Source organism: Misgurnus anguillicaudatus, chromosome 25, assembly GCF_027580225.2.
Source record: "Misgurnus anguillicaudatus chromosome 25, ASM2758022v2, whole genome shotgun sequence".
Lineage (NCBI taxonomy): Eukaryota > Metazoa > Chordata > Actinopteri > Cypriniformes > Cobitidae > Misgurnus > Misgurnus anguillicaudatus.
Genome location: NC_073361.2, coordinates 1960447 through 1985921, shown reverse-complemented (window position 1 = coordinate 1985921; position 25475 = coordinate 1960447). Strand labels below are relative to the sequence as shown.

Sequence of the window (25475 nt, the reverse complement as noted above, 5' to 3'; positions counted from 1 at the left end):
ATTATAACAAAGCCACAAATATGAAACAAAATTTAAGTGGGATTTGGAACCAAGGCACTATAAATCTGTTTAAAAGAAAGAGTTATCACACCCAGTTTTGTTTTAAGTTATTTAAGTGAATATCTATTGCATTTTAAACAGCCCTGCTGGAAAAACCAACAAGATCAGCATATGTTGTGTTTTGGTGTTGGTGACCACCAGCATACCAGCAACCAGCATCCGTTCATACCAGCAACCAGCATATGTTGTGTTTCGTTGCTGGTATGCTGGTCTATGCTGGTTTTTCCAGCAGGGATTTTCACAGTAACTTAGCCTGTTGTACTGATCTCACTATCCTACAATGTTACTTGTAAATGATTATGTAAGCCTAGTATGTTAAACTCCATAGTAGATCTGTAGTAGGAATTTTTTGAAACCACTGAAGAAAGACTGTGCTTTTTGAAAAAAAAAAAAAAAGACTGTGCTTTTTGAACGCAAATTAAATGGCGCTTATAGGGCTCCGTACAGCTGTGCCCCGGATACACAGCTTTGGCATTGCAGAGTGCGCATGCGCAGTCCACAGATCTACACATCGTATGGCGTGTCATTACAGTTCAGTTCAGCTCAGCTACGGTTTACCGGATGTTTTATAGATCAGCGCAGTGCTCTAGCGGCTCACATTCATTTAAACACACAGAAGCTGAATCATGGCCTGCTCACTTATGAACATGACGCCGATTTTAATGAGTTTTATTTATTTTGGTCTGTTATTTACCGGGATTCGCTGTGATAATGATACAGATGAGGACGAGCACGCCAAACACACGTACACGGTGGATATGTTTAATAATGCGGTGTCAACAGCTCCACATTTCGTCATGTTCTTCGCACCCTGGTAATGTTAAAACAAACTCATTCATTCATTTAACACTTTCATTACATTCAAATCAGTGAACAGTACCTGCATGATAAACGACTGTGAGTTGCTGCGTGGTGTTCAAAGTGACTCGAACCCCATTTCACACTAACATACAAACACAATCATTTAAAATCTTTTTTTATATAAACTGCATGTAAAGTTTATAAAGCATTCTTATCTAAAAACGGAAAATCCAGTGTTTGATATCAGTGCTGATGATGAACATTTTGCTACACTTTTCTACATATTTTATTTGCATATTGTGCACGTGAACTTTTAGTGTACGTGGCAGAGTATGGAGACTCAGCCATTATAAACGTTTGCTACACTAACTTACCTCCTCCTCTTCACATTAGTAACTTACATGATAAAACCACCTTAACATGCTACAATGCTAATACCATGATATAAACCAAAATCATTACCAAATCATTTTCGTTCAACATGGAATCATTCAGCACAAATCAGCAGGACAAATTATACTTTGTACACATTTCATTTTCCATAAGTGTTTAGTTTTTACCCAGTTAAAATGTTGAATTATGCAATAGACATAACTATCATAAACTATCAGTTTGTTTTTAAATCTCAGTTTGTTATATCTGCCTTTTTATGCTAGATCTGATGGTTTTGATGTAAAATCACCTGATGAAAATCAGTGCATCTAAATCAATGCCCTTTTCAATATAATGATGCTTAAACGGTTTTTCACAGCGATGCCATAGAAGAACCAGTTTTGGTTTACCATTCAGTCAAAGGTTCTTTAAAGAAACCACATCTTTCTTACATTTTTTATAATCTGAAGAACCTTTATCATTACAAGTAACCTTTTGTTAAACAGAAAGGTTCTTAAGTTAAGATGTTAAAGGTTCTTTATGGAACCATTTAGCCCAAAATGGTGGTTCTATGACATTGGAAGCGCCTTTATTTTTAAGTGTAAAATTCTTTACCAGTTAACTTTAAATAAATCTGTAGGCATTTAATTATTTGACTACTTGGCCTGGTTTCCCAGACAAGGCTTAAATCTAGTCTCAGACTAAAAAGCATGTTTGAGTTGTCCTAACCGAAAACAACTTTTCCCGTACATATCTTAAAATATACCAGTGTCATTGTAGGTATGTGTGACAAAAATTTTCAACATGGTTAAATGCTAAAACTAGTTTTTCAGATAGAAAGAGCTTGAAAAAACTTTACAGTGACACCAAGACCATGTCTATGGGTTCAAGAATAACAAAATACTGGCCATTTGAAACTCGAAAATCATCACCTTATTTTGTCCCATTTGTTTTCCATTTTGCGGGTATAACAACATCCCTTGCGCGTCATTCAAATTCATTGAAATTTCGTTCACTTGTAGTTTAGCAATTAAACTAAATCTAAGTTACAATTTCAAGAATGTTTTTACTCCGCATGTCGCTTGAGATTGTCACGTACCTAGTCATTGTTATGTCTAAAAAAGCACCCCAGTAATGTTTTAAAAGTCACTTTTATAAAAATGTATTAAATGTCTTAATTTAAAGGTGCAGTGTGTAAATTTTAGCGGCATCCAGTGGTGAGGTTGCGAATTGCAAGTCCACTGCTCACCCCTTGTTTTGAAACGCATAGAGAAGCTATGGTACCCGCCACTGGAAATGTTATAAATATGTTATAAAGCTATTATATATAAAATGGGAAAAACAGTTTAATTTAAATGTTTTTTAATGTGTTTGGTGTACAGGTGTGGTCACTGTCAGAGACTTCAGGGGACGTGGAATGAGCTGGGAGATAAATACAACAATATGGATTCTCCTCCAGTATATGTTGTCAAAGTCGACTGCACCAAAGACACAAAGTTTTGCTCCAGTGAACATGGGATTCGTGGATATCCCACGTAAGCATCACCGCTTCTTTTTTTCTGTTTGCTGTGACACAGCATCATACTCAAACAAAGGATGCATAAAAATAAAAATCACTCAGATATGTTTTATATACATGTAGTCATCTGACAGTCATGTGTTTCACGTAAAAGATGGTGCACACAGTCTACTTAGATTAGTCATTAACTGATTTTAACCGAAGATTGTAGAAGTTAACAAGATGTTGCAGTTATATTAACTTAAACTGGGCAAGGTGCAATGCTCGGTTTAGTCCTGCCTTCCAGTGAATTGAGCCAATCGTCAGTCAATAAAGACTCATGAATCTCTAGAACAGTGGTTCTCAAACCTTTTCGGTGTGTGGCTCCCTTTGTGTAAGGTGCATCCCTTCCTGGCCCCCCAAAGAAAATGTATGACATATAACATTCCAAAACTTAACATTTGAATTACACAAAAGATATTAAACTATACGATGTAGTAGGGCTGCACAATAAATTGCATGTGATTGTCATGCGCATCTCCTCAGTAATGCCGGTTCTTTGATTAGTAGTAAATCGCCATCAGCTGCTTTCAGACGGAGCAGCATTTACTACCCAGAGCCGTAGTTCACTGACAATCTGACTGGCCACATCATGGACGTATCGCTTGCGGAACTGGCATTACTGACGAGTCGCATGCGATTTATCGTGCCCTACAATGTAGTGCTGTTGCAAAGTAGCCTTTTTTTAAAGGTTTAATTACACAGAATTTTTGATAAAATAATGTGTTTTATAAAATATCATAAAACTGGGGCCCCTGGCACCATCTTAGGGCCCCCCAGTTTAAGAACCACTGCTTTAGAGGAGGGGTTGTGTACTTAATGAAGCCCCTTTGTCAGACTTTGTGCTTGAGCTGATCTTAAAATAACACAATTTATGGTCATGTTCAATGTTGGTTGGAAATATGCTGTTTTACTGTGACATTAGTAAGCAATTTTAAAGCCATCTGCCTTTATCCATTTAAGAAGATAGGACTTATAGGTTGCTTAAGTTACTCCATGATTTATTCACCCTCAAGCCATCCTCGATGTACAGGTGTATGATTGTCTTTTTTTTGAGTTATATTAGAAAATGTCCTGGCTGTTATAATGGTAGTAAATGGTTATTCTGATTTGAAGCCCAATAAAATTCATCCATCCTTTAAAGAAGTAATCCACACGGCTCCAAGGGGTTAATTAAGCCCTTCAAAAGGCAAACAATGTGAAAGTTATCAATATTTAAAGGTGGTGTGTGTAAATATTAGCTAATCTAGTGGTGAGATTGCAAATTGCAACCAACAGCTCACCCATCTATTTCAAAATGCATATGGTAGCTGCCACAGGACAAACATGTTGTCGTCCGAGACCAATTAGGGAGGAAACGCACGCTGTTGAACAGTTTGTCCATTTAGAGCTACTGCAGAAGCATGACGGCGACTTCCATGTAAGGGGACCTGCGGTGTATGGAGATAAAAACGTCTTATCCTAGGGTAATAAAAACAATACAGTTCATTATGTGAGGTTTTTATACACCACTCATAATATAGTTAAGGATATTATATTATATCTAGTCAGAATTTGAGTCTGATACTGCTCCATTGGGCTGTGATTATGGGGCGTGTTTCAACCGAACCAGGACAAAAAAATGAGCACTCAATTGAATAGACCTACAACCAATCAGAGTAACCGCGTGTGTGACGCATGTTGAAATGGTGTTTCTCCTTTTGCAGCCTGACCTGAACTGCTAGTTATTTCACTACAGTGAGACTAACATTAGGATTGTACTAAGTCTAAGTTAGCAAACGTACATTGACACCTACTACTGTATGTTTACAACATTTTATTCATATCATGACATTGTGAGTTATTTACTAAGTCGTACAGTCAGACTATCTCTTGCCATTTGTAAGAACTTCATCCGCGAGGAGCTGGCAACGACCGCTAACAGTTAGTTATATCCACGTTGTTGTGCATGCCGAGTTGCTTCCCCGTGATGCCCATTTGAGTTGCTTCTTTCACCTGGTGCTCTAAAGGAGAAACATCAATGACCACTGGGTTTTCATTGTGTCCCAGCCAGCTGATAAATTAAACTTTTGCAGAATCCCGTAGGAGGGACGGCAAAAACACCTTTTTGATCAGCAAATGCCTTGATCGCGTTTCTCTGTTCATCTTTTAAAATCAATGCGCTGTCGATATCTTATAGAACAGACTCTATGGCAGAATCTTCACATCTCAATTCTCCAGCGGCAGCTGTCTTTGTTGTAAACTGATTCAACACAAGCACTCATTGGTGACGTGGTTGATTACGTTACTCTCCATCATCGTATAAAGCCCTCCATGACAATTTGATTGGTTCCACCAGCTTTGGGTCGAGCGTAGTTCGCCACAACGGAGCGACACCAGAACAAACTACCTGACCTGAAATGTTGTGGGTGGGGCTAAGTTCGGCTGGCACCCGGGCTAATTATATTGCGTTTCTGTCATAAGATCCTTTTAAAATTTTCACAATGAACCTTTAAAACTTAACAAACCAAATTAACTAGCTTCCGATAATGACAGATGCGTGTTCACGAGAGAGTGAGCCAGTCAACAGGCAGGATATTTTCTATAATGTTGATTGTGTTTAGTCGTATACATCATAGTTGGCTTGAGGGTGAGTAAATCATGAAGTAATTTTAGTTTTTTTGTGAACCATCCCTTTAAAGTGTCTAATATTCTCCTAATATTGCCCTGTTACTTTGTGTTATAGTCTGAAGCTGTTTCGACCCGAGCAGGAGTCTGTGAAATATCAGGGTCCTAGAGACTTGCAGTCACTGGAGAGCTGGATGCTGAAAACCATACAGGATGAACCTGAAGTAGGATTCCCATCATGACTCGGATCCTTCTAGAACATAGCAGTTCACCCCACTTATTTGTGTTTTTAATTTTCCACTCCAGGAGCCTCAGAGTGAACCTGAGCCCCCCAAAGTCCCTGAACCCAAACAGGGCCTGTATGACCTCACCGCCACAAACTTCAAATCACACATATCTAAAGGTATTTCGCAACTATCAAGATACCGCTTGTTTTTGATGTGTTATTTATCATTATTATTGACAATGCATATATTATGAAATAGACAGTTCTTTTTTACATAAAATGGTTTTATATGCATTTATTTAAATAATCCCCTGGTAAGACAAACACTGAAGATTCGAAGTTTTTACTGATATGTTGCCCATAGAGATGTAACGATTACCAGTTTAATGGTTAACCATGATAAAAATGTCCAACGTTTTGTTATACCGCATTATTTTTTAAATGTCGCTTAGCCGGGTCAGTCTCACGGCTCAAACACTAAGCAATAACGTGAGACAAACACATTCAATCACGTCTGCTCCCATGTGTTTGTGATGACAGTGCTTCACTGAATGAATTTAAATCCCAAAAATCTAACGTATTTTTCAGTCTGTAAGCCGCGTTTTTTTTCATAACTTGGCTAGTGCTGCGTCTTATAGTCAGGCGTGACTTGTAAGTCAGTATGAATTAATTTTGACATTTATGAGGTACGAGACATCATTACCGTCTACAGCCGCGAGAGTCCGCCATATGCTGCTTCTGTATTTATGTAATTCAATGTATTCTGTAATGTGGAATGACGAGTCTGCGAACTTCATGCTAGTTGGCTTGTTCGGTTAATTTAAACTATTCAACCTTCCAGGTAAGTTCTGTATGTTATGGTTTATCGTTTAAATAACTGATAATATTACTTTAACGTACAGACATCTATTCAGCCTGCTGTTCTGTCTGCTATTGTTTAGTTGAATAACTCGCCTTTCCAGATAAAATGTCTGTTCTTCGGCTTGGATTTTGTGAAATAATTTTCTAAATAAACGCGACGTATAGTCCACTGTGACTTATATATGTTATTTCATCTTAATGACGCATTTTTAAATGATGCGGCTTATAATCGGGTGCAGCTTATAGTTCGGAAAGTACGGTAGGTGTACAGACACATGTTTACTTCATATTTCTTTAGATGGATCCATCTTTTCTCTTAATTTTCCATTAAATGATGTAATCTGATGAGTTTAAAGCTCTGTTTGTTTCTTACTCCTGGGTCATAAAGTTCACCCCATTTCTCACAACATACGCAGACAAATGACTCACTGATTTGTTGTGTTTATATGAAAATCTGATTTACTCACTTGTGTTTAATCTGAACTTGATGAACATTTATCTCACAACCCCAAATGTGCCATGATTAATGTTATTTATTTGATGTTTAAGCAAACAAAAGTGCACTTGCATGTAAAATCTATTTTAAATTTAGTTTGTATCAATACTTTTTTACATTTTTATAATTTGTTAACAAAAAACATGATAATATTGATTACTGTGGTTAGGCCTGGACGAAAAATCGGTAGATATTGTAAACCGGTAGAGATTTTGGACTATCGTCTTTATCGAGGTTACGCGTCCACATCACGTTGCTGTATGCGTGGTCACAAAAACGTAATGTTTGTACACGTATTTAAGCACCACAGTTTTAAAACAAGTGATTTTAAGCCATCGAAACACAAACAACAGATGCGCGTGCTGCTTCTGTGTAAGAGGAGTGTGTAAGTCGCCCATCCTCTGCTCATTAAGCTTGTGAGCATTTTTGCCGCTTTATTGGCCTTTAAATACACATGTGTCAAAATTCTCATCTTTGCCAGTATCCTCATAAACACCACCATTTAGGTCCTAAGAGAAAGTAAACAGCTGGAAAAGAAAACGCATGTGTAACGGTATATTAGATCCAAAGGGGAAGTTACCAAATTTTACTCCTGTCTGTCACTCATGTTACTCAAACAGCATTGAGAGAAAATCTCCCACTGCTCTTGACTAAATCACTTTTCTACCAAATATATACATTATTATTTAAATATTGTTATCATGATATAAAATAAATCCTATCATGATATAACATTTTGGTTATATCACCCACCCCTACTCGTGGTAATTTTGGTCACTATAACGGTGATGTAAATTGTCATACCGTTTTATCTCTAGTTCCCCAAGACAACCTTATCTCAGAATTGGTCAACATTTAATTTCAATTTTAAAAAGTGCCATTTTTTTAAAGAAACAAACAAGACTTTACAAAGACTGTCAGGGTTTCATGCAGAAAATTTGTTAGTAACGGTGGTAGGGTTAGGTGGGTGGGCGTGGCCAGGGGTATGGCAATCAAAGTGGCATCATGATGAAAATGAAAATATTTTTATTAAAAACACTCAAAAAAAACTTAAGTTTGAAGAAACTATGACAGAAAATGAACACATACTAGATTATTAATGAATTAAATGTTTTTAACAGAAATCAAAAATCACCAGCTAACTTACTTTAAATTTGCAAAAACTATGGACTAATACAATAACAGGCTTAAATAAACCCAAAACATAAGTCCACTTACAGTTCTCATGGACACGCGTTTTATCTACTGGCTATTTTCCAGACAGTTGACGGACCATTTCGTCTGAGTGGTGCGTGTGCGCGCTCGCGGTGTAAAGCGTGTCCGTGCTATTTTCCGAGATGTTTAATCAACTTGCTAGTTATCCTCCAGACCACTGGTTCTCAACTCCAGTCCTCGGGACCCACTGCTCTGCACATTTTGGATGTCTCCCTTATTTAACACACCTGATTCAGATCATCAGCTCGTTAGGATAGATTCCATGAACTGAACTGAGTGTGTCAGATATGAGAGACATCCAAAATGTGCAGCGGTGTGTGCATGTCCGCGCTATTCTCCGAGATGCATACATTTTATTTTATTTTTTTTGACCTAGTTAAGGCGGTAGGGTTTCCCAGCTTAGGCGGGCCACCTGAACTGCAAAGTACTGTGGGAAACCCTGACTGTACAGTCATCACTAGGGGTGGAACGGTACACACAAGTCCCGGTTCGGTTCGTACCTCGGTTCAGGCTTCACGGATCGATTCACTTTCGGTACAATGGAGGAAAAAAGCAAAACAAAAATGAAAAAGGCATTTTTTTTAAGCTAATCTTAAAAACATAGGTGTCCTTATCAGTGTTATTTTGAGATGTCATGAATATGAACTGAAATGCATTTAACATACTATCTCGTATTTCAAAAATATATACCACTTTAAGTAATCTTGTACTCATCTTTCATACAAATAGGGGTTCAAATGTATTACAAGTGTTACCTAAATACATTTTTAAATTACATTTTTGGCCTTATTTCATATTAATGTACTAAAGAACAAAAAATAGGCTTGTAGGATGAATTAATAGGTGTGTACGACTTCACGAGGCGCTGCAAGAAACGACAAGTGGATGACGTCAGAGTAACGCGAGAGCGATTTGAAATCAGCCTCCTCCGCAAGATTTCTCGCGGTACTCTGACGCTGATGGCGCTGCGTAAAGTTTAGCACACTTAAAAAACTGAAAGCAGCTGAACTCGACAGAACTGCCCTGCGTATGCCTGTTGTATATAGCAGGACAATTTATCTCCTACTTCTCAGCGTGAGAAATAGAAAGTGTGGCGTTTGAACTGACTGAAATGCGTGTTTGTCAAGGTGAATGCGTGAGACTTGAGAGCCCTGATTAGATGTATTTCCACTCACATACCTAACAACTGCTGAACAACGCCGATGCAAGGTCCTCGTCTTTTCCACCACTCTCTCGCCCAGTGGTGTAGTCTAGATTTTTGTAGTGAGTATACTGTGATTTTTCCCTCTCACCCTTATGCTCACTCGTCCCAGCGTGACACCCCATAAGCACCACCACACTTACAGATGCATACAGTATGGATCTTCATGTAATCAAGAGCATTCTGAAAGTGTACTCATAAACACATAAACTGAATGTGTTATCAACATGTCAGTTTATTATAAGAAAAAAAGACTTTAACAGTCAATGGGTTTACAGCTGGGGAAACTGGATGGATTTTTAGACTGGTTTAGTGTTAATCAACATCTAACTCAGGGCCAAAAGTTACTCAACTGTTAATTAAAATTAAATAAACTGTTTCCAATCTTTAATCCGTGGCTAACACATGCATTGAAGGAGAAAAAAATATCCACTCTTTCAATAGCTATATGACACCTAGTGATAACATTACCATGTGTAATTTAATGGTGTAAATGTTTTTAATTAATACACATTTAAGATGACCATGAATTAACTCTAATTTGCATAGTCATTGATATAAAAAGCGTATTTTATGCATATAATACAAGCAGTGTCTAAAAATTAAAATAGGCTTTTACTTAATTATTATTACAAGACCATCATGTAGCCTAATATTAGACACCCAAACCAAAGTGAAGAAAATGATCTTTAATTTGCAAGTCTGAACTGAACATCAACGCAGACATGATTTTCCTCACAGAAGTTTAAGATCATATACATCTTGAACGTGGATATATAAATTAACACAGAGAAGGAAAGTTTAACACTAAGCACAAGCAAACATGCTGAAAGCTAAAACCATCAGGATATAATTACGGGCTTATTTTGTGGCATTTGGAGCCTTACCTCCAGATAAAGTAATAAACTGGACTGATGTTTTAAATGTTGTTTACTCACATGTGCGTTGTTAACTCTCCGGATTTTATATTGCAGCAGCTCGTTCACTTCACATGGATTGTTTGTTTACAGTGTCGCGTGAACAGCTACACTGCAGGTTCGACTTCATTTGGCGCTAAGCAGACCCTTTGGTGATGTCAAAGTACCGCGAGAGCGATTCAAAGCAGATTTATCCATGTGATAAATGCAATCGCTCTCGCGGTACTTTGCTGTCACTCGCCTGTGGGTTCTTCTGGTGCCACACCAGTCTGCTCCCCAGTCACTTTCGCGCCGCTATGGTAATGTTGGGTAATTTGATTTCATACGCGAATCGGATCGCGCAGTTCGGCAGGAATTCAAACACACCAAATATATAGCCTAATATATATATATGCAGTTCAACCCGCTAAAATAGCAAGTGTAGCATGCTACTGGTCAGTGCTTTACATCTGAATTATGACTAAAAGTTTGAAATGTCAGAAATCATGCTGTTACGCATCCTCAAGCTATTTTTAGTGGGTATACGGAAATCCTTGACAATTTCTAGTGGGTATACGGCGTATACCTGCGTATCACGTAGACTACACCACTGCTCTCGCCTGTACTACTGTAACTGACTGGAACTGAAGTTTTGCCAAACTTGCGATCTTAAAGGGGCCGGCGGATCCTCACCACCATTTGCCATACTCGCTGTCGCTGCTATTTCACTCACTGGACCGTGAACCTGACAAAAAACTGCAGAGTGCCAGAATGTAGACGGTCTCTGATAGAGCGCATACATAGGCGGAGCTCGGCTGCATCGGCGCCAATCAGAGCTTCAGAGCTAAAGCGGGGCAACAGATTAGCTGTCCATAAAGAACCCGCGGATCTAACAGTAGTTCCGCATTACATTAATTATTTTGCACGCAAGTTTTTTTTTATTTTCATACCGTGTATTCTCAGTTTAAATTCATGCACCGAACCGTGACCCCCGTACCGATTCGTTTCGAAACGAATACATGTATTGTTCCACCCCTAGTCATCACTGATCTTTCTTCAGGACTTTTATTAAGGTTTTGTTATTTCCATAGTTATCGTTTAACAATATGCTTTGGCAGCATTGGTGAATTAAGACCTTATTTAGGTTTCCATGTGTTATGAATAATGATTCCTGTTTGGTAGGCAGCAGGAAATGATGCACTAGTTTTTCCTTTGCCTTGCTAAATGAATGTTTCTGTCAGAATTGTCTTTTAAATTATAAGCTTATACACGTGTTTTAGTGATGAGCGGGTCAGCGTTTTTCCAACCTGCGGGTCCCACTTTTATGAAATATTTGACCCACCCCGCACCACTGTATCTATTTTTACAACCCGGGCCATGACCATTAAAATAGACATGCTAGGCATTTGTAATGTAAATGAAAACATGCTTTATTTCAGTCTAAAAGTGCTTGGAAACAGCCATTAGATTACATCACCCGGTAAACTAGCAACAACATACGCTTCTGAACCATAGCAACCAGCATATTGAGATAGGATAATAAGCATTTTTAACATTAACAAATTTTTCCTGCACCTCATCTTTCATCTTCACTTTTATTTCTCTGTTTGTTTGATATGTTGTTGTGGCTGGCAGTGGGAGCTACTTGGGGCTTTCATGACGTGAGGCCAAAGGTTTGGGGATATCAAGTTACGTTGCTACTTCAGCTTACGATATTAACCTTATCAAAGAACCTAATAAAATATGAAAAATATATATTCCCAAATATTTAACATGGGCTTTAGGGAATTGCACGCAACATGCATGTTTTTATTTTGTTTTTAATGACCCGCCTCGCAGTAAAGTGACTATCTTTACCCGCCCCAACCTGACCCCGGTGGGTTATGAGACGACCTGCGCACATACACTATGGATTGTTGTTTACTATTGTTCTTAAATATATAAATAAACTGAGTAAATGTTGTAAAACTTTTGATCATTAGTGTATATGACTCGCTGTTGAAATGAAAGCAAATATTTGTGCTAATCTTACTTTCCTTGTAATTGATCATATTTGGATTATTTCCTCTCTTGTGTTTAAAGGTTTTAAATATATTACTGACTTCTGCAGGGTCTCACTTTGTGAAGTTTTATGCACCTTGGTGCGGTCACTGCAAAGCAATGGCTCCTACATGGGAACAGCTCGCCACCAGTTTTGAGCACTCAGACAGTGTAAAAATCAGCAAGGTAAGAAAGGGCTTCGTAGCCCAACACAAAAGACTGCAGGAAGACACACTTTTTTCTTGTTAAGGCTAATATTTATTTGATACTATTGAAATTTGTGCTTGGACATCTGTTCGTTTTCTATTGAGTTTGGTCCAAGTTTAAGGTTGGTTCGCACTATGTATCGTTATCATATGTACACTTGTACTGTATGTTGACTTGCTGTTGTTTGTTAAAGGTGGATTGCACACAGCACTATGAGGTGTGTTCAGATAATCAGGTGCGCGGTTATCCCACACTTTTGTTCTTCACTGATGGAGAGAAGGTAAGAACATATCTCTTGAGTCCCATTTATATTTGTTTTGGTAAATAGTTTTGTAACTGAGTGGTTAATGGGGGGGGATCTTATAAAGTTTAAGCTATGTACACTGTTTGCAGATCGATCAGTACAGAGGGAAGCGTGACCTGGACTCATTTAAAGAGTTTGTGGATAATCACGTGACCGCTGCGGCATCTAAAGATGAACCTGCGGCAGAAGACGAGCACGATCATGAAATCCCTCCCAACGCTGAGCCAGAGAAACAAGAGTCTGTGTGTCTTTAACGCATTACATTTGTCATTTCCTATATAGATTTGATTATTTTGTGTACACAGGAAGATGTTTGAACAGCAAGCAGAAAACTTTGCATGTGTACGTTTAAACTGAGGTTATAATTATGGGCTGAGCAGCTATTTCCTCCTCATGATGCAAATGTTCATGTCTACACGGGGTTGGTGGGCTGGCGTAAACCTGATGGGTGGGGAACTTAAAGGGCTGTTATTTTCTTTTGTTAATTGGATTTCCTGTTGTCTTTTAAGAAGGTTCTGGAAAGCAGATGTTGTTTAATAGTTTGAGTTGTCTCTACAGGGGAAATATCATGACAGCTCCTCATTTCCTTCATGTTGAGCTTATTGTACTATGAAAATATTACAGAATCCAACATTTCCCAGTCCAAAATAAGCATTTATAAACACTAAGCTGCAAAAGTTCAGAGTTCCTGGGGTTAAGGGTCGTTCACATTATAACGTTAACTATTACAACAACTGTATTAGCGTCCACAAAACCAAACGATAACTTTATGCTAATTCGCCCACACGGCACTTTTGCAAACTTTTGCAATTGTTTACATGTCACTGAATATGTAAATGTGCTGTTCTTGTTGCATTTACCCAGCAGGTAACCAGCAGATGTCCTCAACACCTTGCGTTTTGTGTAACTCTAAACAGTAAATCTAATAGTTTGTGTAATCTATGGCGCTTTTCCATTGCATAGTACCCCACGGTTTAGTTTAGTTTGGGTCAGGTCAGCTCACCTCACTTTGGCTTGGTTAGCTTTTCCATCGAGTTTAGTATCACTTCGGAGTGGGAGGGACTATAGGCGTGTTGTTATATTTGCGCTGCCTACTACTGTGACATCATACAAGTGAGAACGTCGTTGTTTATTCCCATACATTAATCAGTCCGCCACAAAATTAAAATTGGCCTCCACAAATAGATGTTTGCACATCGCGTTTATAACTACCTCTGTATCACATGACAGTTTCTGTTCAAACACCCGTGGCGTCTGTCGACGCGCTCCGCTGAGCCTCATTTAAGTTGCATTTAAGCATATATAATGCGGACGTGCATGTCGCGATTGTTCCGCCACAAAGTGCAAGTTTGGAAAAACACGGTTATGGTGTCACTGATTCTCAACCTGTGGGAGTTTGGGAACTTATAGCAGAGCACAGATGACAACATGTTTGCTCGAGATGGCGCAAACTAGCATGAAGGTAAAGCTACTCTTGATATTATACCGATGATGCTGGTAGTGATGATTGTCTTAGACCAATCAGTGATCTACAGTGTTTTTCGCGTCACGTTTGGTATCAGCTCGGGTTGCTTCAAACCCCAACCGAGGTGGTACAAAAAAAGTATCTGTACTACGTACTGCACCCAATGGAAAAGCTCCCAAAAGTAAGCTGACCCGACCCAAACTAAACCAACCCGTGGGGTACTACAGTATGCAATGGAAAAGCGCCATAATATCTTAGCTTTTAGTGTAGTCAATGTGGTAGGAGAAAGGGATTACCTAGTGAATTTCACTGCAACTGAATCAGATCATTTTATGTTATGGACCTCGGCACTTGAAGTTCAAATAGATTTGATTGGCTGTCAATTGTTTATCGTTCATCAGGTGAGAAAAATCGCTCAAAGTTATCCTAATGATATTGTTCATTGCATCTTTATCGTTGTAGTTGTGGTGTAAATTCTGCCATTCTTCCCGCCAGCGTTTTTTTTTTTTTTAGTTGCCCGCCATCATTATTAAAATTTTCACAAAAGTTTAATGCCTTCCAGAAAATGTTCTTCTTTAAATATATAAACATACAATATATCAAATAAAAGAACCAGACTCTCTGCTTTAAAAAAAAAGTTTCATTATATCTTCATGTGTTATCTATTATAAACTCTCAAATATAGGTAGGTTTCTTCAAAAACACCACATTTTAAAGTTTATTTTTTATAGTTATCGTTATATTGTTAATGGCCCTTCAGTGGCACCAGAAACCTAAAACATAACTCATGACCTTTCATGTTTACTCAAGTAATGCTGCTTATAGACGGTTTCATCGGATGCACGTGATACACGTCTGGATCCAAACTTTACTTCCGGTTTCGTTTTTTTAATGGTCTGACTAGTTGCTAAACTGATCTCTTGAACAAATTCCTCGTCGAAAATAACAAATGTTTTGGTTTCCTAGGTAATCTGTGTTGTTGTTTTTTTTTTTTTTCTATAAATAAACTACGTTGTTATTTATTATTAGCGTAGTTAACCAGAAGTTACGTGCGGACCGCGACAGCTGCTTGTTTATGTTGTTACTGCTGAAACCGTCTATAAGGTGATCAGACACTTGGGGTATCGATGCACAATGTGCCAATTCCTAAAAAGCAGAGGAACAAAGCACACAGTATAAATAAGTGGGTTAAAAGCTGTTCGACCGCATGGAGTTTTTGGTACAAAACTTTAACTAACATTAGTAATGCACCTTGGGGAAGAAAATGAAGAAAGTAAAAAAAGTATGATATGACCCCTTTAAGAGTTTTGTTAATTATATTTTAAAAGTTAGGAAAGTGGGGTAATTGTAAAAAGCCTTCACAACATTTAAAGGTTGACCTTTCTTTTAAACAATCTTCAGAATTGGTGTTCTAATTAAGTAAACTAATCAAGTCAAGTAGTAGTGAGGCAAGTAAGTTGTATTTAACATTTCGATGATACAGTATGTTCACCTGTGGGGATTCTCTTTGGTTTATATATTAAGCTATAATATTGAGAAATGAACTGCAGTTAACATTTAAAGGCCAGTGTTAAATGTGCAGAAACTAAAATCATGTTATTCTTCCTCTCAGTCTAATGTCCTGGTTCTGACTGAAAGCAACTTTGATGAGACTGTTGCCAAAGGTCTTACCTTCATCAAGTTTTATGCCCCGTGGTAAGTGTTTCTATGTGTACGTGAATATTGTTTTGTATATAAGCAGGGTGCGATTTGTGAAAAAAAACAGAGGGGGGGATGTTTTCATAGGCGTCGATTTCGGCGACGGTGGGTACCCACCATATTTCGTCATGAGTCATTTTGTACCCACCACTAGTTTTAACTTTTTTGACTGTTTTCAGTGGTTATGAAGAGTAATATGAGAAATTTGGTAATCATTGGCCGACCTAGCAAAATTCCATTATAGTGTTGTTGTTTTTAATGTATATTTCTAATTGCAATGTTTCTAATATTCAGAAATGCGCCCTCCGCTCATGAGCTCTGATCGGAACAAACCCGAACCTCACTGTCTGCTGAACTTGCGCAGAAACATAAAAATATAACCAGCTTTTCAGAATGGTTTTGGGGCTGAACATTTGTACTATTTTGGCACAAATTGTGAGCTTATTGAAGATTTTTTGTAGTTCTTGGCATGGTGCGTCTCTGTCCACGGCACATTTCAAAACATTTTAATTCATAAAAATAAATCATGAGAACATGAACTCAGTCCTGCATTTGCAGGAATTGTAGGGTCTTTTTTCTTGTTGACTCATGAAGCAGCCTAACGCGGTATTTTTGCTCTAGTGGCTTGTGTTTCCCCACGCATATGGAGTGTGATCGTGCACAACGAAAAAACACGCAAGAATTAAATCTTGAATGGCAAAACTATATGGCACAACGTAGTGTCAACTTTTAAACATAAATATGAACAATGTATTGATTGCAAAGTTAAACCATTACAGTAGAAACTGTTTTAATGCTGCTTTTAAAGTAATAACATTAACTTTACACCGCGATGCTGAGCTACAGTGAAATGATAGAAAAGTCAGATGCATTATGTGTTAGTCACTTAGCCTCATTTGCGCAAACTGGACGCGCCCGCGCCTCGCTAAACGCCTCATCGGCATTTATCATGTGTGTAACTTCTGCCATTCTCAATGGTGTGACTGGGACACTAACTCCGCTTGTCATCATAAACAGATAATCAGGGTGTGATGTTTATTCCCGCTTTATTAATATGCGGCTGAATATGCTGCATTTCATCTTTTCGACACACAGCTCCATAACCATCTCCAAGTGTTGATGGGCTATTACTCGTGAGGTGTAACCGGGTCTGTAACCAATCAGATAGCGCCGCGGGCGGGACATTGAGCAAGTCTGCAGAGTAGTGAATACAGAGAGGCTGCGCGGCAGCTATATCAGAGCCAGCCAAAGTAGCGCATTTTAAAACAAATTTGACTTTAATCAAACCACGGATCCGTGATAAGTTTTGTGATCCGTCTTGCCACTGGTGTAGTAGCACTGATCACTTTGAGGCGGGGGGTAAATTTATCCCCACCGGGGATAAAAATAATTAAGCAGAGGCAGAGATACATTGACCAGAAAGGGGGAAATCCCACGCATCCCCCCCCGGCAAATCGCACCCTGTATATAAGCAATGATAATATGCAGAGACCTTATTGTGAATTTCGTGTAGTAAATTTGTACAAGCACAGTTCCAATATTTGATTAACGTTTTGTTTACACATTATTCGAGAAAAAGTTCATTTTGGATATCAAATGAGGGTACAAATAAGTCAAAGCTGGAAAAATGCTATATTTTAAGCCATGTTGCCCAACAGCTCTCTATTCAGTGATTCTCTGCTTAAACCAATGCGCACTGAATCTGCTCCATTATCAGATCCTGTGATCGTCTTGAGCGTTTCCTTAATGTCCTGATCAAAAGAGCCGACAGTCCATGACTGTCCCACAGATTGGACTGACTCACGCGATGTGTGTTATGTGTTTAAGGTGCGGTCACTGTAAGAATCTGGCCCCTACCTGGGAGGATCTGTCCAAGAAAGAGTTTCCCGGTCTGACTGATGTGAAGGTTGCTAAAGTGGACTGTACTCTGGAGCGAACGCTGTGCAATAGATTCTCAGTGAGTGAAGCTCATTCTGTCTGAAACCTTGTATAGAGATGTATGGGGATCTGTAAAAATTGTGAAATTAGTTAAGTCCTTAAATATTATTTAGCTGTGTTTTTATTAGTGAACCGCCTTTTGCTTTACTACACAGACAGCATCTTAATTGCAATAAAATTTTGTAAGCAACCAATTCAGCATTTTTTTTTTAGTAAAACGAGGATTCACACATCAAAATGTTTGATAGCTTAAAATCTCTCCTCCGAAATGTTAAGGTTTACTGTGCTGTCTAACTGTAGCACGATCAAGTGCAAACGCAGCCAATTTAGGGACGCATTGACTTGGCAGTGCGCCAATCATTCAATAGGTTATGCTACAGATATTTCAAACGCACAACTGCTTCTAACTCCTACATCGCTTGTTCAAATATTAAGTGTTCAAGATAAACAAACCCATATCTCAGAATTAGGCCTAGTCCACACGTACACCAAAAAAGCACTGTCAACAGCATGCCAAACCAACAGATGCCGATATATATCCTTTACCATAAAGCCATCATGGTTCCCACGGGTCCTTGAAATGAATACAGATGAATTTGTGAATCTGGGGGGGGGGGGAATTCAAGGCCCTCGGAAGTTTTTGAAAACATACATGCATATATAAAGGTCATTGAAAGTGCTGAAAGTTTTCTGGAAAAAAATCCATATTATTTCCTGTGTAGTGTAGGATAATATCATAAAAATTCTAGACTTTTTAAGCACACGTGCTAAACTGTTCGCTTTAAATGCTTATATCTTCTTTATGCGAATGTTGATTCATACCAAAAGGCTTTTTTTCATAGTTGTGTTTGACACATGAAAACGTCTCGGGTTACGTATGTAACTGTTGTTCCCTGAGAAGGGAACGAGACGCTGCGTCTCCCTTGCCATACCTCCTGCGCCCCAGTAACACCATCTTTGGCAATATTTCAGATAGAGATATACTTCCTGGCTTCCGCGTCACCCTGTCTTTAAGCCTCATCATTGGTTGAATTTGATATACACATTCAGACGCACTTACCCCTGGAAGCGTCCCCAAAGTGTCACCGCAGTGATGCAGCGCGAGATCCCTCGAAAGGGAACTGTAACAATGTATCTTAAAAGGTAACACGATGTAACCTTCCTCTCACTTGAAATGTGTCCCCACATTTAGTCCTTGAATTTGAGGGTATTAGACCTGGAAAGTCCTTGACACGACACACAAATGTTCAATATGGGATTTACTTGTCTGGCTTTAGGTCTTGATAGGAATAAGCTATTAACACCAAACTTGGTACTTGCATTTTGAGGCAAAACAAAGAGCACTGATGTATTAGTGTCACTATTACTGATGTCAGTGCAAGTTGTTTTCAGTTTGAACAGCTCTAACATTTATTTTATTCTAGGACTAGTCTAATCCCTGTCTGGGAAACCGCCCCTTAGACTACTAAAATCAGACACCTGTGTGAACTGGTCATGGTCCTGAAGTGCATAGCATGCGCAAAATAACAATAATACATCACATGCAGCACGCTTTAATAGGAAATGAACGTGCAGACTATTGAGCAGGTGTGGTGGACTTTATACAGAGCTGCGCAGACTGGCCAGTCGACGCGTTTTATCTCAATTCCATGGAAGCAAGCGATACGAGATCATACGAGCCGACGCAATCTGCTCCAGGGAACTCAACTGGCATGTTTATGTCTTTGTCCAAGTCGACTGAGCAAAAAAATTGGCCAATGGCAGGTGCCGTGCTGTTACATTATAAGTGTGTGTAAATGATGCACAGTTTAACATGCACATTATATTCATCACATGTTCAAAATAATGCAAAATATATACTTACAACAAAGTGGTTTAACACTAGTGATTGATGTTTATTTGACACTTTATTTTATTATTAAATGATGGAGATTTAAATATTTGATTATTGCTCTTCGTAGGTGCGCGGATACCCAACGCTCCTGATGTTCCGGGCAGGGCAGCAGGGGGAGGAGCATAACGGGGGCCGGGACATGGAGAGCCTTCACAGCTTTATCATGAAGCAGGCCAGAGATGAGCTTTAGCTTTGCTGTCGTTTTCCTTTTCATCTTTAATTTCTCTACACAAGTCAAATCTCTCTACATTAAACACATTGCTTTTCCTCATTGTCCCATACCTGATGGGAGGACATTCACTTCTGCTTATCGCTTAAGGAAATGTGAACGTACACAATTTCATTTTGATAATGGACCATTCAGTGAAGTTAGAGATTTGATAACTACACTTATAGTTTTGTCTTTCCTCCTTTAAAAGAAACAGCTGCAGTTTAAGAAAGTGACAAAGTTCCATCAGCCATATAAGATGCATATCAGATTCAGCTCAGGGACACCACCTACAATTTAAAGAGGAGCTCAACATATCTCAAAAAACACGACTTTGTTCTTGTATGTGTTTTTTCTGTAATCTTACAGTTGGTTTGTTGGTCTTGCCTGGTTTCACAATGTAAAGTTGGTGTTAAGGTGGTTGACCAGATAGTCTTTCAGCTTAACCAACTGACAAGTGCCCCAAATCCTCTAAAACCATCAAACCAAGCCAATCTAACCCGTTTTGTGGCCAGCCTAGACCAGCAAACCACCTCAGATAGGTTTAGGCACTTTTTTCCAGCAGGAATGACAATACTTGACTAATGCTTTTAGAAAGTAGAATAAATCAAATCATAAAGACTTTCTGAAGGCATATAAATGGTTATAAGTTACGGTAGATAGCTAGTGAAAGATAAAAACGGTTATGGTACAATGAAATCTGTTTTTCATGGTTTGTTCTGCACATGTGGGGTTTTATTTTGCTCTTGATGTACATCATGTTGTTTTTGATTAGTTTTGTCTTTAAGGTTTGTAGCCCAGATTATTTTTCTCAGATTTGTATCAATAATGCAGTCAGTGACATTTTAATGCTACTTTTGAACGGATTAAAGCACTTGATATTTTGAGATGGTAAAATTCACACACCAGCTCTGCCTGGATGCCAATGCTTAAAAATACTGATGTTTTATCGAGTTAAACAAATGCATTTTGCGTTTTTTCCTTTTCAAATATTCCCACACTGGAATGTTTATTTTTCTCTTTTACTGGATCTGAAAGCGAGGGAAGGAAGAAGTAATCAGTCGAAACCACATATAGTCAGTGAAATGTTTATGGGAGGCATATGGTCAAAGGAGACCTCAGTGAATATGGCAGTATTTTTGTCCTGTTTAAAGAGGGTGTACACGCACTGCCTTTGGGGGGTTTTGTATAAAAAGGCACATTGCAAAAATGTAATAAAATGTCTTTTTTTCAAAAATAGCTGTTTAATTTTGTTTCCTTTACTCTTGATATATACGTCTCTGTGGTATATACGTTTTAGAAGATGCAATAAATAATGTACAAAAGTATTTACATACAAACAACTAAACATGATAGAGGCATGTAAACAGCAGTTTACCAGAGGTATGCAATATAATAACAGGCTATTCATATTCTTAATGATGAGATCATTTCAGATTTTAACTGTATTATTAAATATATATATTTTTTGTGAAGCATACTGATGGATCTGTTCATTATATTAAATGTATTATTACAGTGTTCTATTCACTTTGGCAAAAAATATATTAAACAAAACAACATTAGCGTTAGCATATGACCAAAAGTCATATGGTGTGGACTACGAAACAGGGCACAATCTATATTTTCCATGAATAAAATACACCTTTCTTGAGCCCGTTCAGTACAGAGACTTGTACCTTTTAAAATCATTTAAAGACAGAAATGTATAGCTGCATGTAGTAAAAGTTAAAGAGAGTCACAAATATAGACAAGATGACTGGAAAATATTACAGAGTCTGTATAAGGCTGCTGGTGCAGAATATGGGTTTGTCGCTTAAACAACGTTTCATTTTCCATAGATCTCATTTGTCTTGTTGGAGGTTTTGAGGTGCAGGTGTGCTGCAGGGAAATTATAGATCTGTGGTGTCGGACGGCATCAAAAATGAAAAACGCTTCCATCCTTGGAACGCCAGCATTACATTTCTGTTCGTGGGGTTCTGTTGAAGTGTACAACCGCTCATTCTGACTCACCGATGTAAACCACAGGAAGTGTAGAGCAAATATCGGAAAACTTAAAATAATTTCATTTTCTCAAGACCCAAAATATAGTCCTGTGGGTTGAAGTGAATCTAGGGATCAGTGAAAAAAACATTTCAGGCCATACTATGATTTTTTTGGTTAGTAGAATACAATATTAAATACAGACTGCTTTCAAGCTCATAATTTACTTTTGGGTTTTAGAAGGCATTGAGTTCATTTTCTGTTCATAGATAGAGCTGTATATCCTTTTGGCGGTTTGTAGTGTGTTCGTATGTGAACTGGCCGTATATGTGTGTGTGAATTAAGGGGAGAAGCAGCACATTTATCAGGTCCACACACACACACGGTCCTTCAGACCTGGATCCACTGTGAAGACAACAGACTCAAAGGTTGAGTTCTTAATGTTTTTGTCATCACACACGTTTCAGTTTTGCCGTGTCTCTGTTGCCCAGCCGCTGCATCACAGAGTACATGAGCCCTGTGTCAATGGCAGCCGCATCCACGCACAACCATGTTCTTGTATTTTTTGAGAATGACGTTGGAGTTGTCATCGTAGTACAGCACAGAAATGGCATGGAGTTTAGTAGGAGCGCAGCACGGCTTTGGAACATTCTCGGGATTTCTCAGGTGGACCTGCAAAGTAAAGCAAAACAGTGAAAAAAATTCTAGTAAAGAAATGAACCATGAAAGAGAATGATTCAGGTCATTAGTGCAAGAGTAGGAAGCTTATGATTTGCATGTAATATAAAAACACCAACTCACCAGTGCCTGTACAATAGCATGATTAGTAGCATTCATATGGGCATTTAAAGGGAAAGAGCATTCTCCATCACAGTAGTTTGCTGCGTATCCCTCAGGAGCAATAATCCAGTCCTGAAAAAAATTATTACAAATAATTAAAAAAAGACTGCATACACTTTAATACTCACTACACTTTAAGGATCATTTATTTGTTGTTTTATATTGCATTTGCAGAGTTTGGTATGCACATGTCTATTATTTTTACCTGCCAGCCCAGTTCTCTGAAGCTGACGTACAGTTCATGCTTTCTGCAGGCTGTCTTCTGATCACTGTTGTTATAATCTGCCATTTAAAGAGAAAACATTCAACATTATCACTTGCTACATGACAATAATAATTTATTTACATAACAGAAAAGAAACATTTTATGAAAATATCATACTGCATAAAATTTTACAAAAATTGTTTGAATTTGAAATAACTTCGTTACACATCAACTCTTATACCATCTCTGTTGCTACCTTTAGTTAGCTTTTCTTTCCCCCCCATGGTTTTAAGATCTCAAATTTTGGCTAATGAGACATTTTAACTTACCAATCACATTAAAGTTTATTTTGTTTACAGTGTAATTATTGAAGTCCATGTGATTTAAAGTTTAAATTCCCAGGGAGTCCATAGACTGATATAATGTATAGACTCTCAGAAAAAAAGGTACAAAAGCTGTCACTGGGTCAGCACCCCCTCAAAAAGGTACACCTTTGAACCCAAAACGTGCATATCTGTACTTTAAAGGTACATATTGGCAGTTCAAAGATACATGTTTGAAGCTAAATGGTACATATTTGGACCTTTTTTTAAAGGGTACTGCCCCAGCGACAGCTTCCCACCCTTATTCTTGACAGTGTACCTCATATTCACTCTTAAGCTATGTTTATACTCGCCGCGTCCGCACGGCAAGAATGACGTCAACGCGGAGTGGGCAATCATGAGTGTTGGGTGCGCGAGACCCCATTTTGCATAGAGGTGTGCACAGCATTTTTTGTAACTGTGCATCCGAAAATGACCGAACTCGAGGCGATTCTGTCCGAGCAGGCAAGCCTGTGACGTATCTCTTTGATCAATCAATGCAAAACAATGTATATATATTTATCTGACATTCTGAGAGTAAAGTATGAAAACTTTGCAGTTTAAAACACAAATTCTTCTACATGATTCAGAATGTTTGGCTTATATTTGTATTGAATGAACAACTGGACGAGGAATAAAATACAAACCTTAAGATGTCTGTACTGTTTGTTTAGTAAAAAACGTTAAGGAAATGATAATGTTTAATAAAGACATGTTGTTTTATTCATGTTCTCATATTTATATATCAAACTCTGATGTTAAAAGCACAAGGGTTGTTCCAACGGACGACGACTTCTATCTTCTTCTTTGTGTTTGTTTTTGGCTTGATTGCTCACGTAGCCCCCTGGCGGTTCAAAAAATAATGCAACAGCAAGCGCGCCAACTATAAATGCCTCGTCCGTTTGGTGAGACGCATGCGCGATCCGCGGAGGCTTGTGTTGCGGACCAAAGCGTGAGTATAAACAAAGCTTTAGGGCCTCATTTATAAAGTGTGCGTACGCGCAGTTTGGTCGCAAAGTGTGCGTACACAAAAATCCACGGCAACGTCCATATTTATAAAACCGTTTTTGACGAGAAAAACTGTCCGATTGCTGCAGGTTTTTGGAAATATAAGCCATTCTTGCTGCTCGAAAAGGATTGAAACATTGGCAGGTGCTCTTTTATACAGTGGGTATAGAAAATAATCACCCCCCTTTAAAATAATCACATTTTGTTGCTTTGCAGCCTGAATTGAAGACAGACAAAAACGATTTTTGTTTTATTCAGCTGTACCCACAACTTATAACATCCAAGTGAAAGATATAATACCAACTTGTCAGGAAAAAAAAAATACAAAATAAAAGACAGAATCACTGAGTTGGAAAAAGGATCACCCCCCTCCTAAAAATGACTTGTAAACCCAACCAGTTGTAGTTAATCACCTTCTCAATAGCACACAAAGCCAATTGACTTTCAACTGTGATCAGCTGTGGTCATTTTGATTAGCTCAGCATGAAACAAGCTTTTCCTGAAGCATTTCAGTCCTTGGTAGTGCAACTGAAGAAAACAATCAACTATGGGTGGCAAGGCATTGTCAAAAGATCTCCGGGATAAAGTTGTGGAGAGGCACAAGTCAGGAGATGGATACAAAAACATCTCAAAGGCTTTATCAGTGCCTAGAAGCACAGTGAAGTCTATTATTAAGAAGTGGAAGGTATTTGGTACAACACAGACCCTCCCTGGATCAGGACGTCGCTCCAAACTGGATGAAAGAGCCAGGAGGAAACTGGTCAGAGAGGCTACCAAGAGGCCTACAGCAACTCTGAAGCAGTTGCAGGATTTCATGACAAAGACTGTTCATTGTGTGCATGTGACAACAATATCACAAATTCTCCACAAATGTGGCTTGTATGGGAGGGTTGCAAGAAAAAAGCCACTCCTCAAGAAAGGCCACATGCAGTCACGACTGAGCTTTGCCAAAACGCACCTTGAAGATTCTAAGGCCACGTGGGAAAAGGTGTTATGGTCAGATGAGACTAAAATTGAATTATTTGGCCTC

At 38.5% G+C, this 25475-nt stretch overlaps 2 protein-coding genes across 3 annotated transcripts in view; one reads left to right on the top strand and one right to left on the bottom strand.

The window, feature by feature from the left end:
* Positions 1-580: 580 nt before the first annotated feature.
* On the top strand, positions 581-21286 carry txndc5 (thioredoxin domain containing 5). The gene is made up of 10 exons (XM_073864046.1): positions 581-874; positions 2616-2768; positions 5517-5622; positions 5705-5801; positions 12404-12519; positions 12734-12820; positions 12934-13086; positions 15925-16004; positions 17835-17964; positions 19907-21286. The coding sequence occupies exons 1-10, from the start codon at positions 687-689 to the stop codon at positions 20027-20029; spliced, it is 1233 nt and encodes a 410-aa protein (XP_073720147.1). The 5' UTR covers positions 581-686; the 3' UTR covers positions 20030-21286.
* Positions 21015-25475, bottom strand: part of bmp6 (bone morphogenetic protein 6) — a 49146-nt gene continuing 44685 nt past the window's right edge. For both annotated transcript variants that reach the window (XM_055181824.2, XM_055181825.2), the window contains exons 6-8: positions 23076-23152; positions 22832-22942; positions 21015-22702 (exon numbers count right to left, since the gene is read on the bottom strand). In XM_055181824.2, coding sequence (XP_055037799.2) covers positions 22553-22702; positions 22832-22942; positions 23076-23152 — 338 coding nt within the window. In that variant the 3' untranslated portion in view covers positions 21015-22552. The remainder of the gene's footprint in view (positions 22703-22831; positions 22943-23075; positions 23153-25475) is intronic.